The 16,154-nt window shown below is 34.4% G+C and overlaps 1 protein-coding gene across 4 annotated transcripts in view; it reads left to right on the forward strand.

The window, feature by feature from the left end:
- GLRA3 (glycine receptor alpha 3) overlaps positions 1–16,154 on the forward strand; it is a 103,173-nt gene that overhangs the window by 18,573 nt on the left and 68,446 nt on the right. For all 4 annotated transcript variants that reach the window (XM_080372780.1, XM_080372778.1, XM_080372779.1 and 1 more), the window contains exons 2-3: positions 3,779–3,906; positions 10,189–10,256. In XM_080372780.1, coding sequence (XP_080228906.1) covers positions 3,779–3,906; positions 10,189–10,256 — 196 coding nt within the window. The remainder of the gene's footprint in view (positions 1–3,778; positions 3,907–10,188; positions 10,257–16,154) is intronic.

Here is a 16,154-nt window from a genome sequence, read left to right on the forward strand (position 1 = left end):
TGGACTGATTTAACTTACAATTTTTTTTTAATTTTAATTTTAAAACAAAATATTTTGAATTTTATTTTTTATTTATATATATTTATTAAAAATATTTTTAATTTTAAAAAGATAAATTGTTTGGTAAGGCTTAATTTACATTGTAAAGATGTTCAGGACACATTCAGGAAACTGAAATAAAGTACTGCTTTAAGTCTGAAATTGAAACATAGTTTAAATCCTTATAACTGTTAGTAATGTTTACCAATAGCCCACAGGAACAACACAGAATCACTACCAGGGCTAGCATTCTTGTTGGTAACTTTTCCTGTTAAGATGTGAATAGACCAGAAGACTGGGAGGTTTTAATCTCTCTCCAGTAAAATACTTCAGCAATGGGAAGTCTTTGCTGCCTCTACCTGTGAACAAAAATGTACAGCTTTCCTTCTCAGTAATTTGAAGTTGCATAATGACTTCATGCTAATCACAGCTCTTGTAACTCACTTTTGAATGCACCACAGGATAAAAGTTTTGCTGAGATTAAATTCTTATAATTCTGCCTGTTAGAAAATGTATGCACAAATATTTTAAAAAATGGTGACAAGTCAGAATAAATTCCCTCTAGAGGTGCGCAAAGCTGTTCCTGCAGTTATGCAATAGTTGTGTATCAAGGAGGAAGCTATGTACATTAATACTAAAAGGAGCTAAATTCTTACTTAATGAAAGAAGCATAACTTTCTCTAACCATTTAACCAGAGAGACTTATTTTTCAGAGGCAATGTACCACAAAACTGAAAAATCCTTACTATGCAGAATTAATTTTTATGTTAATCTGTAAACAGAAAACCCGTACTTTGCCATGTAGGCCTTCCTAAAATCCAATACTTTACTCAGGTTTTACTATATTACCAAGTCTTGCTCCTTTTCAGCTGGAAAAGAACTCCACAAGTCAGGTCACATAGGTGAAAATATTACTCATCCAACATTATTCTTGAAATACATGTTTTTGATTAAAGGTAATTTGAAAGGGCAGAACTCTGCAGTGCTCAGCCAGCTTTTACTTAGTAACACACCAAGCTAAGAAAAAGGGAAAACATTCCTTGAAAAAAATCTTTAGTTACAAATTACAGCTGATTTCCAATATAAAACTTGCTTATACAAAATGTATAACTTATGCTGAATGTATTGTTTTCAGAAGCAGGCAATAGAATTATTCAAATTATTCTGAGACTTTTAACTGACTAATGAAAGCAAATATTAATGATGCTATCATACAAAAGGTAATCGTCACATTGAGAAAATTCATAGTTACAGCAATTACTGTTTTTCCTATTCAGTATTAATTACCTTAGTTTCAGAGTACTCTATTCCATGACAACCTTTAAAAATAACAACTGCAACAGAGAGATTTAGAAAGTGAAAAAAGAACAAACAAGTTCTCCATTCAGAGAAAGGGATCAATACTGAAGCTAACAATAAGCCGTCCTATATTTTTGTTCCAGATAATTTATTTCTATCCAGAACAAAAATAGGGGATACATATATCCAGTAGGGTAGGAATTCTGTATGGAATTCTCTGTACAATAGAAATATAACTTCTTTATAGAAAGAAATCTAAGTGTTTGATATATATATACACACACATATACATCTGTTTGCTACATATAGATGTATATACACAGTAATTTGATTCTCCTGCATTGCAAACAGAAAGATCCAGCAAAGTGTAATTGGACTCTTGTATTTTATTTGCTTTCTAACCAAGGTTAGAAAGCAAATATATAACGTGTTTTACAGAAATACGAATGACAATAAGTTGCAATGTGATGAATCAGATACTTTCAGAATGATTCGTAATGAAAATGATGCCAATAGGATAATTTCAGATTGAAGTAGAAAAAGAATATGTTCAGTACTTATTTTCTCCGAAAGGAAAATACATTTTCCAGGTTCAGGGAGAAATGAAGAACTAGGTTAACTACTGAAGGAGAGTAAAGAAACATTGTTACTGAAAGGTAGTACTAAAAGACATAACAAAGTGTTCATAACAATTTAGAAATATCCAACAATTCAGGAATTTATGAACAATCTAGAAATATGCAACTCGACTTACACATAGAATAGAATAAACACTAGATAAGCAAATAAAAGGATTAATTGTTGACTCTCTGATTTCATTTAATATTACAATTAAAAGACTTAATTTCCAGTTTTAATGAAAATATGAGTAAACCACAGCATTCTAGATGTTTCTATGTTCATATTCTCTGTGTGTCAAAATCTGTAATACTCAGGACTTCATAAGAAATATTTTTTTGATTTAAGATAATAAATCCAAATTTCAAATTTGAAGACAGATTTTTTTACCAGAAATTCTAAATGGAAGTTGCCATTTGTGATACACAGTGCAACTAAAGTTGTTGCAACTAAAGAAGTGCCAAAACCAACTGTTCTTGTTCTGAGCAATACAGCCTAGGGAGGAAAAAAATTACATTCCCAGGCTGCACTTAACATGGCACCTGCATACACATATACCTGTATAGAATTCTTCCATTTTGGAAGCCCATTCATTTTTAACAAGCAAAGTTCAGCGTAGCTTTTTGTTGGTTGGGGGTTTTTTTGGTTTGGTTTTTTGGTGTTTTTTTTTTAGTTAGAAAATTCCTAAGGGTTTTACATTATTTTACTTCTAAACAAAGGTATATTTAAGCATTTCTAAAAGAGTGAATTGACATTAATAGGAGGCAAAGAAGTGGGTAAGTAAAAGAGATTCACATGCTTCTGCAAAAGATTTTTGACTAGAAGTCAGCAAAACCAGGAAAAGCTCTTTATCTTTTTTCAGACTCCAAAAGCCACAAAAGATTTTACTTGCACTGTGTATCACAACATTACTCACAATTTTATTTATGTATGTATCTACTGACTGTATTGTTTTTCAGTGGGTTGGACAGCACTCAAGGAAGTGTTCCACAACAATAAAGACCTTTTGTTGGGGTCCACATGTCTGATCACAGTGCCAATACTTTTCTCTCTTAGCTTGTGCAGAGCACACTTTGAAATGTCAGTGGGAGTTCTGCATGCATACGGAGAGGAGGCTATAGGAGGTGACATTTGCCATGTGGTCCTGAGATGAAAATTTTTCCCTAAAATAGTTCCTTCAGTAAGTTGTTGGGTTTTTTCCAACACAGCAGTCTTTTTTTTTTTTTTTTAGCAGGAAATGAACCTTTAAGACAATGTTGAAGAATACCATTTGCCAAAAGACAGTTTGAAATGTTGTGTTATGTTTAAATATCAACATAAAACATTGGCTGAACAAAAATTGGTGGTAGTAGTGCTATTCTATGAAAGATCCTTACTACTTTTTTTTTTTTTTTCTCCTGATCTAGGCTTCTATTACACTACACAGTTAAACAGACCAATCTTAGAGCAGAGTCCAAATTATGACATTCCACATGCAGAGCTATTTGTGTAGATGACATTCAGCTCTGTGATAATGGATTGGTTACTGTTGACTGGAAGTGTTACTAATCTCCATAAGTCATAAGGAAGAGGTAATAGCAATTTATAACTGTGCAGCTTAGAAAAATAAAATTTGCTTTATAAAATGACAGATATAAAAAGGACTTACTGTTTCCATTTCCTTGCTACTACTATTTTTGAAGCATAAACTAGCTTGAAAGGCAATCTTAGCTTTCTATATCTTCTGTTCATACAAGAATTAACTGACTAACTGTAAAATTAAAGTTCCCCTAATAAAATCTCTTACAAAGTTTTTTATTTGTTTGTTTTTCCTTGTTTTTAGCTTGGTAGCCACAAAGGAAACAGACAGTGCAAGATCTCGTAGCATGCCAATGTCACCATCTGATTTCCTGGATAAGCTAATGGGCAGGATGTCGGGTTATGATGCAAGGATCAGACCAAATTTCAAAGGTAATTTCAAACCTAAACTTTCAGGTTTTCAGTGTTTTCACACATATGCAGTTTCTGGAACAAATACAAAAACAAAGAAGTACACTCACGGGGAGGGGGATAAAAAAAAAAGGTCTCCTTTTGCCTTACTTTGCTATGACAGTTCATTTCAGTAGTAATATGCTCTATTCCTGCCACTTTCACAGCTGCCCAGATGCAGACCTTCTGCAATTTCAGCTTATCACTAGATTTAAATTGTCTAATATGGTTTGGTGTTTTTTTTGTTTCCTTTCCTGAAATGCTTGTTAATGGATTCAGATTCCCACCTTGGACTAACATATCCTGAAGCACTCCAGAAAGCAAGTTCTGTGAGAGGCCAAATCCTCATACCTACCTGATCCTAAGTAAAAGGAAAGTGTGTTCATGATATGACAATCAGAGTAAAGCTCAAGAGAGCCTTAGTTACCAAATTTATCACCAAATTAGATTCCTCACTCCTGTGCCCGAGTTGTGCTTTGAAATGGCAAAAAGGACCATCTTTCCTCTTGTTCCTTTCCCTGCTCTTAGTTCTCTACTGAAACTGCAGGTTCTCAATACCTGGAATTGCATCTTGCCACGTGCCTTTGATGCACTTGTAACAAAGGAGATTCAAACAAGACAAAGGAAATTCAAAAAAGATTGGAGGTCCAAAGTCTGCAAATAAAATTATTACATCTTCTAAGGGTCTTAGCACAAACCATATTATCCAGACTCAGGCATACTAGAGTACTGAATGAGGGATTACAGAAACTATATTATTATACAAGCATACAAACTATTATATAGACAAAAACTACCCATTCTAATTTTTGCAGTCCAGGAAGTTTAGGCAAATTTAACTTTTTTTTTCAGAATGTTAAGAGTTCTGATAATGTAGTGGAACTATATTTAACTTTATTTCTGAATCTTTAAATCAAGTTATCAGTCTTTAAATTCTCCAGAATATAAATATTTTGAAAGAGTAAAACTATTCTGATTAAAAATTATGTTATTTTTTCTTACTGCCTATCTTCTTGAGTCCGAGAGATTTTCTTAGCTCTAACATTTCACTATGAGGTGGGGTTTACTCCATATTTACTACAAAAAAATTTCTTCAAGCAGACAGGCCTTCCTCCTCTAAGTCATCTGTAACTACCTTTCCATCTTAACTCTTATTCAGCACCTTTCTGACACCTTCAATACCCAGAAATTTAAGGGGTTGTGACTCCAAAGCCATTGCTATTTACTGGTTTTGCCTGAATTTGCCCAGACTGATTCATAAGGACCAAATAAGTAGTTGGTCAAATTACTGCCTCATTAGTAAGCCATAAACATTTGGTATATATATATAAACTTATTACCCATGTTTCACTGCAGTTGGAGATGCCTTGCTCTTAATAAGTTAGCAGTGCTGATATTTCTTAGAAAATGAAAAATGTGCTCTGGAAATTCAAACACATCACTAAAAGATTCACAACAGTGTTCAATATCCCTGATGACCATACAGAATAAGTCCCTTGGGCTTTCCTTGCCAGAATGACTTTGAAGTAGATTCCATTGCCAGGCTTCCTGGAGGATTAACGTATCAAACAATATTAGCAAAGTAATGCAAAACATTGTATTTCTAAAATTACTTTCTTATATGAATGGTAGCTCTTACATTGTTTTTGCTCCTTATTAAAGTTACTCTGGCTTGTTGCCACAGTATACTTTTTAGCACGCAATCTGCAGGTTCAACCTAAGGTAAAGCTGTGCTGGACAGAAGACCTCAGGCAAAGCCCAGGCACTGCAGTTTTTCTTTTTTTTTCTTTGAGTCTCCTGAAGACCTACAAACATGTGTTTAAAAATGAGGAGTTTACAGTTTAGCTGTTGATTTGGGGATTGGATTTTGGCATTTGTCATGGACACCACATAATCAGTCTTCTAATGGGGCTACAGAGAAGAACAGGCAGATGGTTTAGAGATTAGCAATTTGAAGACAGTGCCTCCTGAAAGTATAATTCAAAAGACTTAGAGCCTTGTTTTGTAACTATTGAAATTTAAAGAGACAAAACTAATTTGACATTGTTCTTTTTCAAAAAGTGCACATTCTAAATCTTCTAGACAGCTATGCAGTTTGAACAAATCTGCCCAGAATGATTCAGACCTATCACTAAGAATAAGTATCACCTTAAGTGACTTCGCCACTTTCTGGTTAGTTTTATTAGTCCCAGAACAAGTGCTGGAGCTTAATGCCTTTTTGAGTATTTAATCTAGCAACAGTTCTAAAGAAACAGAATTAGTACTAATACGAGAACTCGGATAATAATTTTAAATCATTTGTCTTTCTAGTAAAATCCCTATGTAGACATGATTTTAGACTACCAATTTGTCATAATTAATCTTGGTCAATAACACGTAATTACATATTTTGTCTGGGTGCTCTGCTTTTGGATAAGGAATTCTGTATATCTGGTTTTGTTCAACAGAAATAATATAGAAGTAGTAGTATTTATTTATCTATGTAATAAAATAGAAAATTTAAGAACTCTTGTAAAATCTTTGTTCCAGTTGCAAAATATTTTTATTTTCAGTACATCAAACCCATAGCAAGATGTTTCCATTACTCAGCTGTTCCATGTCCCAATATATATCTGTTCCTGCAAATATGGGAAATACGTCACTATCTTTCAAATTTTGATGCAATTATGTAATCCATGTGCAAAAATTGTCATGGCCTCAAGATACTCAGAATTAACCTGATACAGAAGAGGTGTTAATACAGCACAGGTTGCACCACTGATAAAAATCCATTAAGGTGGAAATTTGGGGCTTTACATAGGAAAGAACAACGCATTCTTTGCCCTGGTACTGCCAAACACTATTCAATTGTTAGTTTAGGAACTTCTTAAGGCATGACTTAACTGAAAATATTAGTTTAGATAAATGTGTTCTTCTGAGACATGGAGGAAAACAATTACTTTCTTTTGATGTTCACAAATTTTATATTTATGTATCACTCTGTACAATACACCTTTTCCAGTGTGGAGAGTCCTGTTCTACTTAAGCTGGTTTTGTGTGAAGCATTTCATAGAATTTGTGATCCTTGTTTGACATCTTGACATCTTTTTTCTCCCTAATATACCCTTCTGAGGCAGACAGAGAAGAAATTTTGAAGTATTCAAGATGGAAGTTCATGATCTGCTTATACGGGAGTTAATTTTTTTTTAATGTATTTCTTTGCATTCTCCTAACTTTATTGATTACAGAGCATACTTCCAGAGAACCATCCATAATGTATGTTGCCCTACTTTCCTGCATGGAAATCCTTAATTTTGATCCCATCAGTAGGAATGCATAGTAAGCATTATTTGGCATTTGGGAATTTAATCAAATATTTCATTGCTTGATAACTCAGTATTTTGTGATTTTTCCGCACCTCCTTGTAGTCAGCTTTATATACAATCACCCTAAATAATCTTACAGCAGAAGTGGAATTCTATTGCCATGTCTTCTTTTCTAGTTCATAAATACCGAAACACAAAGATTCAGTGCAGATCCAGTGGGGAATTCACCAGCAGTTACCTTGCACTTTGAAAAATAGCTGTTTATTCCTAACATTAAAAAACTTTAAAGCAAAAGGCATATAAAAGGATTTTCTCTCACATCAAGACCAATATCCTTAAAAAGCTTTTAACAAAAGATCGTGTTGGAAAGTTTTTGGAACTCCAAATAAACTATTATAATTAAATTAATTGTGTTAGGATTAAAAATAATATTTATTTTATCGCCTTTGTCCACACGGTCATCAGCTCTTTCAGTGAGCTTCAGTAGATCTGAGAGATGTTATTCCAGCAAAAATAACAAAAATAATATTAATCCACATGTCTTAACCAAAACAGTTCTCATCATTTTAACCAGTCTAACCAGTACAGAGGTAAGGTTTACAGGCATAACGTTCATTGTCAATGTCATCCACCATCATACCTGAAGTCTTTTTCTTTTTTAATTCAAGTTATACTTGCTGAACATGGTACACATTTCCACTGATAACAAAACTGACACCAGCAATAGCTGACTTACAGCAATTTGTATTTCCACAATTTTGCAAAGATTTTTATACTGTCTGGCTTGATATCACCTCAGCCTGTCAGTTTGTTCCTGTTCACTTAGTCTGAAATGTCTTCTACAGTCCTCATACAAATCTTCCATCAGAACGGCTCCAGTATTTGACACAGCTAGCAATTGGAGACAAATGCTGCTAAAAAGACTACATTTAGTTTTTATGCTCTGACCTTCTTCACTTTCATGGATACTTTTATATCTTAATCATCTTCTCCTGACTTCACCTTCCAGGTCTTGGCAGGATTCTATTTTTAATGCCTTGCAGATAGTTATCATCATTAGCTTTTCCACCTCTATTGAGTTTCAGCCCCATTTTTTTTCCTCCTTGTCTTTAATCTATGTTCAACTTGCCTGAGATCCTATGTTTGAATATGACTTCCAGTTTTAACAGCATCATTTATTCTTTTTAACCATGTTTTGGGAAGTTCATTTTTACTTTCAGCACAGTATCTTTGATCTCTAAAACATTTGCAAGCTGCTTTTAGCTTATCCTTTTATGGTCTATTTAACTAGCTGCTAACTGTATTTTTGTAATGATGCTTTTGAAATTAAGCATCAGTGTTGTAGCGATTTAGGGCTTTTTCTTTATAAAAGCAACCATGCTTGCTGATATAGCAAACTTACTCTTTATAGCATAGTACTATTTTAAACAAGATAGTATCATACCAAATTTTAAATGTTGACAAGAGCTACAAGATGAAAGCATTTAAAAGGATAGCTGCCTTGCAAACAAATTATCTAACATAGCTAGTAAGTACAGTTTTCTCCCTGATGGTTTTTAGTGGCTCTGCCTTTGTTTGTCTCCCTTGCTTTTTCTTTTTCCCTTGATCCTTTTCAGAAGTTGTCAATGTCAAACTTTTACTGAATTCTAAGTAGTACTGGATATGCTCAACAGCTCTTAATTAACCAAGTAGCAAAGCGAAAATAGCGTCAAAGTGACTGCAGAGTGATGCCTCCTTACCTGAGAATTCTGCTCCATAGGTGTAGTCTTGTGTATTACAATGGCTGAAGTAGTGATGTTGCAATTTCTATACAGTACCTCCAAATCATTATTCCTGTGAGGAAAGCAAGCTGGTTGTTCCAAGTTGTGTCCTGTTGGCAGAAATTTTAATGGATGTTCTGATTCTTCAAGTATTTAGTATCAAGTTCATTGGTCACATTAAGTTTTGCTAGTTGCAAACCACCAGCAGTGGCAGAGGAGCTTCTTACTTCAGCAACCCTAAAAAAGATATATTACATAAGGGTTTGTAAGACCAGTCCTCAAATTCCAGATATACGTCTTTCATTATTAGAGACTTTACAACTGCAGAAAAAACCCCTAATGGGTTCTCTGGCGCTGAACTGGATTATCAATATAAGAATATTAAGGTGCAGCAGGGTGACAAAAAAACTTGTGATGGAAAAACCTTGTTTCTGCTGTACACAGACGGAAATTGATAAGAAATAATGGAGAAATCAACACACTCTACCACAATGCCATTTTTACAGAGACTTTCAGAGAAATAATTTAAAACCTTTTCCATAAAGAGACAATTTATTGTTCAGTTATCATTATGACTGCTCTGCCACTACTGATACTTCACAAATGCAAGATAAGGCAGAGCAATGTTTAACTGAAGACCCATGGTAACAGAAAATTCCATTTAAATGGATTCTTAACCATTTTATGGATTTAAGAGAAATGAGAATAGAATCTATGTCATTCTTTCTTATCCACATTTGTTCCTGTAAGCAGTAGAGATAAGAGCAGCAATAAGGTATTTCTGTTACCAGTTATGACATTAAAGGTAGCAGCTGTCTTGAGTGAAGAAGGTCACTTTTTACCCTAATTGTTGTAAGAAGTGACATACAATGCTCACAGAAACACTCATAAAAATATTTTTTATTATATATTTCAAATAGGATGCTGATTTTTTTTCACAGAATCATCTGTGCAAGTTTATAATTAACCTTCTGTCTTATTTTTAATGCTAGAAGTGGCCAGTCAAGTAGTGTACATTTGAGAAAAATCAAAAGGAAAGTTATTAGAAATCATTCATTTAATTGTGCATTAAATGAGTTGTGAATGTAGCATTATTTCCTCCTAAGTCAATAAACATTGTTTCATAATGGTTTATAGTTTACAGTCATTCAATAAGCAATGATTCTGGAACAGGGACTGGTGTTTATTTTCTTTTGCAGGCCCTCCAGTTAATGTCACATGCAACATATTTATAAACAGCTTTGGATCCATTGCAGAGACAACCATGGTAAGATATTTTACCTCAAGCAGTGTTTAAAGTTCAAGTTAAATATGTTCAATGAGCTCAAAAGCTAACTAGGGCTTCTTTTCACCTGGAACTAAATGAAGAAGGAAATCCACTTCTAAGAACAGAAATTGAGAACATTTAATTTGGTAATTGATTTTTTCTAACAGAAAAACCATCATTATGCCATCAAACACACAAGTAAAAGTAAAGTCAAGGGTTGCTTTTTTTTTTTTTTATTTCTCCATAAATTCTTTGACAGTTGTAATGAACTCATTTTTTTCAATTTGACAGGTATCATTTCCCATAGTGTTCCACCTTTCTAATCTCAAAAATGTCATTAAGTTGCTTTGTTATTAAGATGTTATAATTTCATTATATACAGTGCATATAGGGATGTATACTTTATTTTAAAAGTCCTTCTTCCATAGATCCATTGCACAGAGGTTATAGAATAACTGAAACAGTGATCTGTGATATAAAATTTCATTATGATTTCTAAGAATGGGGTAAATATAAGTGGATTTCCTGCTTTTTGTACATATGCTTGTAATTTGTCTGTTAAGGAAAGGCAGAAGGTAGAGTGCAAAAGCACCAGAGATTTTAAGAAAAGAAGGAGAAAGAGAGGTCAAAATCTAAAAATAGTAAAACTAGATATTGAACTGAGAACCAAAAAAAACCCCAGCTTGTTTAATCTTATTTAACAGTTGGAACATACATGCTAATAACTTGGAGCACAGATTTACTCATTAAAATTTGGTGAGAGAGGAGATATAAGCATTCCTTCTCCATACAAGTGGCTCACAAATTTTTAAGAAAGGCAAATAAACACCTTTTAAAACAATTACGTATTAATTTGGGGACCGAGTATTAAAATACAGAGATGAAGAAAGAAGTTTGAGAGTTTGTAAAATCCATATGTAGTAAATGCTTTGAAATCCCAACAATTTCAAGGATCAGGATATGTACTTGGAATGACAGAACACAGAATAAAAATAATTGGTATAGCAAAAAAACCAACCAAACAAAAAAAAAAAACACTAAGCAAAAGCCATCCCTCTGAATTAGCAATAAGAGCACAAATGAGACCTTTGAATGTAGCCAAGGACCTAGAGTTAGAAAATCAATAACATAAATTCATAAATGCAAAGTGATATTCACAGCTGCCTGATATTTACCTGCCTTGGAACATAGCGGTGGATGTTACTGAGAGACACAGATGAGTTTTTTCAGGTAGAAAATTAATTTGTATTTGGGTGCCTTGCCAGATTGCAAATCCCAAACAGATTGACATGGCATCCAAGGAGATTTATTCAGGTTTGATCAGAGGACTAAGCAATACCCACAGGATTAGAATACTGCTCCACAGCTACTTTTAAATGGAAAGAGGATGCCTGAGTTCACATCGCAAATGTATTTTCTCTCCAAAAAAAAAGAGAATTATAAACATTTCTTTTCAGTGTAAGTGTTAGTACAATACTTCTATTTTATAATTAAATTACATTCTTTTCCCTGTTGCCTTGCAAACAAATTAAAGCAGTCAATATAGACTACAATCTGGTTTGTAACAAATGGTTCCAGACAGTACGTTATAGAAAATACCAAACCTTGTCAGAACCACAGTGGGCTTCATTCTGTAGATGATAGGCATTCAAAAACTAGACAATTAAACACAACCTCAAACTTAGGACAACTGCTGCCTTCATGATGCTGGTATTCTGTTTATAATTCACTGATACAGTCCACAACTGACTTTTGTTTATGGTCCGCAGTTGTTGACCTCTCAGACACTCAAATCTTCCTTTGCAGAAAAGTAAATGCTTTTCTATAGGTAGGACTTTCACCTTCATATTTTATTAGCTTTACCTCTCCCCAACACTGAAGATTAATATCTTAAAATTACAATCAAACCCATATTTCATTATTTTACAAACTGAATTTCTGCATTGCTGAACAAGTTATTTCACTGCAGTTCAGTATCTTAACAATTATCACTATTTTACCAATTTTATTTACTGCAGTCCTTAAAATTCAGGTACTTAAGTCTTAATATTTATTCTAAATCTTTATGCATAGAAGGGCTCATTCGAATAATAATTATTAGTTAGAATATACTAGAATACTTTTGCTTTCTTGATAGATACCTTTTTCCAAACTGTAAACAAAAAAGCTTAAGTAATCAACACATGCAAAACAAAACTGGCCACTAAGTGGTACCTTGAAGTGTCGCTGGTATTTAAAACTACCAGCTAAATAATGGGTTATGCATATAATCTATTAGCTTTAAAGAAGTCCGAGTACATCAAGCCACATCCTTCACTGTCGTTGTAACTGCTCCTGGCAGTAGGTCCCTTTCTCCCATCTCTAGTTTTCTAGTTCTCTCATTGACGACCAAAATCTTTGAGCTCCCTCTGCTGCCTCGGTTACATATAACACAGTAAGCAGTTACAGAAAAACAAAGGGTTAAAAAAAACAGGATTGCTTGCAAAACAGCCCTTTGCCCACTTTACATTACCAGACGTTATAGTTCTCCATAAGGAAGAGGAGTTTGTCGGTGGGCAATGGGGATGTACAGTGTGCAGCAGGAATCAGCTTTCAGGCCAGCAGATACTCTTAAACTCATCCGCACAGGGTCTAGCAGATCAGGAGAGACAGCCAAACCAGAAAAAAAGTAGCTGAATTTGGCTTGCAGCTTGTTACTTCTGTAAATTGGTTTGTTCTTTCTCTTTTTTCTTTTTTTTTTTTTTTTCTTGTTTTTTACATTTCATTCAACTTCTTTGGAGTATGCGTTACAGTTATTTCATATTACCTTTCTTTGTCTCAAAAGACAAACTGGATGGTTCACAGCAAGGAAAAGACATGCCACCTCTTGCTAGGAAGCTGAGATTCCAGTTGAACCTAGGTAATTTTAAGTGATCATATGAGGAACTTAATTTGTGTCACGTATGCTCTAAGGAGGCAGAAAAAAGTAAATCACAAAACTGAAAACTCCCTTAAAATTTCATCATTGATACCATTTAGGATGCAGCCTATTGAGCCAAATGGTAGTACCAGATCTGTATATGTTTCGACAATATTCACAAAGTGAGGATTTCACACTTGTCCTGTAGCCAAGTAAAACTCTTCTTGCTTCGCACATAAAAAGAAAAACATAGATCTAGTCTCATTTTTCACGTTGCTACTACTCTTTTTCTCACATAAGGATTTAGAAATCTTAAAAAAATATGAGATTAAAAAAATACGGAAGCTCAGAATAAAATGACTCTTTCATTACATGAAATTGACATCGCATAATTAATAAATTAACATCTGAAGTCTTTTATTTAAGGCAAATAGTGACATATGTAAGAAGACTTAACCTTAAAAATGATAAACCAGACAGATTGTTTGGTCATGTAAAGTTAAATATGTATTGGCAATACGGAAACCATATCCTACAGGAAACCAAATAATTTGGTTATTGGTGCACTGGAACTTAAATTTCAGGGTTTATCACAACATCCTCAAAAGTTATTTACAGAGGTGTTTTGTAGCTCAAGCTGTGATCAGCTTGTATTTGCATGGTATCTCCTAATGCAAAGAGATTTCCTCATTGTTAAGAGCAGGGTCATATACATTGTTGGCAGTTACCAATAAAATAAAAAGAATACATTATGGTCCTACAGGAAGAGCACAATATCAATGCCAACATTTTCAGATACAAATGTTCAGAGGCAAAATACTGAATGCATGAATCAGAGGCTACAGAATAGTTAGGCTCGGGGGGGGGGGGGGGGGGGGGGGGCGGGGACCGGCTAGTAGATCATACCAAAAAGCCTCCTTTTAATTCAGTAAATATGATTGACCAACTTCCTCAAGGTTTTCTGAGTTTTAAAGCTCAGGAACAACACCTTGATCTTAACGCAGATTTACAGCAATATTTACTAGGTACATATTAATATGCCTAGCATAATGCACGTGCTAAAAGTGCACTGAAAGGGGCACTCACTGAGAGACATAACGGCAAATGAGAACAGTGCAGACAATTAACACATTAAAAACCATATGTCCATTATTTGTTCCTGCCACATTTTTGCTGATGGGTATTTCTTGACTCAGTCTGAAAAGAACTGTGTTATCCTGGATGTTGCTAGGAAGCAGGTGACAGATCTTCCTGTACTTCCAGCACTAATGAGATCATCTTACATTTACAAATGAAATGCTCTTTTAGCCCACATTAACCCATTTTTGACCCATTGTAACTACTTTCTTTTCACAAGTCTCAGATCTTTAATTTCGTTAGCTTCAACTTTCTTCAAGTGAGCATTTCTGTTTATGTTCTATTCTATCTACTCTACATTGTCTTTAAGAAAAGTGTTCACTTGTATACCTTGCAAAGCTTAATGCTGAAGATTTTCACCGATTTTGTCTAAATGAATCATTTAGTTGATTGTCTCAAATACAAGGAGATATATGCCTGCCTTTAGTGAAAATATGCTAAAAAGTTCTGTGTAATGAATACAGCAGTGTGTTAATACTGAAGTGACAGGCAGGAATATCCACATTGCACAATTTTTAACTCAGATGAGTGAACATGCAATAAAGGCCACTATACAATTTCAAAATTAAAAAAAAAAAAAACCAAAAAAAACCCCACATTCATTTTCTTTCCCCTATTTGACCATTAACTTCCTTATATCAAGGCACAGAGAAGTCAGAAGACTGCTCTTGTATAAGTTTGGAAGGCAAATTATTTAACATCCTTTATTTTATCATAAACTTGCCTCTGCCACCCTGAGCCTGGGTCACAGAGTCAGGAGTAGACAGAGGTTTTTAAAATCTTAGCAGGTCTACAACTGTCCAGTTTGTTACATGACCAGACTTATTCAAACAAACCTCCGTGCTGAACATGCATTCTAAGCAGACAGTATCATTTCACCCTCCACAGATTTCCACATTTCCTATTTTCCATATTGTACAGAAATTCTATAGAATGCAACCAAAGTGTGCTTGAAAAAGTACATTGTGATGCATACAGAGTGTGAACTAGCAAACAAGTAGCATCCCTTTGTTTCAAATTAAAGAAAAAGAAAACAAAAGACCTGTATCAGTTGAGTTTAGGAGTAGCAGTGGAAAATATTGTTTTGTGCAGTTGTGCTCTGAAATTTTAGTCTAGGATAACTTTTTAGAAGGGAGCCTTAGAATTCCGATACTGTGCGGTAGAAGATATCAGGTAAAACGCTGGCTGGTATTACAACAGCACAACAGCATGATGAAGCAGAAAGAGACAAGGAAATGTCAGACAAAGGTAATGTCATCCATCTCACCAACTTAGAAGGTGTGGCATGGTGCCAACTACTTGACAAAGCTGATCAATAGCACATTTTTCATATCATTAAAGGGTGTTGAGGAGAAGAGGTGTTTCCAGGTGCCCATTACAAATGACACAATTGGAGCTGTGCACTAAAACATGAGGGTCAAGTACCTGATTTACTCATACACTGTAATAGATGGTGCAGCAGATGGATAGGTTGGGTGACGCTATGCATAGAAAGGACTAGTACAGGTGATACTGCACATAATGGTTATCAGATACCAATAGGTGAATCTCCAGATCTGGGGAAATCTGGTTCCCTACGAACACCAAAAATCACCCTTACACAACAAGTCACAAATGGGGAGAAATAATCTCACTGTGGTTATCTCCTGGCTTCTGGGAAGCTTACAAGGATGTTTGTACTATTCTATACCTCTTCCTAACCTTCTCTTCCTGTGTTATAAGCTAAGACTATTCCTGTATTCTTTTCTGGCATCTATGTTGGATTTTTTTCTCATGAAATAACTCCAGCCTTTTGGGCTTCTTTTATGACTCTGGAAAAGTAAAGGAAATGCCTTTTTTTTTTTTCCTTTTTGATTCCTTTC

Source organism: Falco punctatus (genome assembly GCF_963210335.1).
Source record: "Falco punctatus genome assembly, chromosome: 1".
Classification (NCBI taxonomy): domain Eukaryota; kingdom Metazoa; phylum Chordata; class Aves; order Falconiformes; family Falconidae; genus Falco; species Falco punctatus.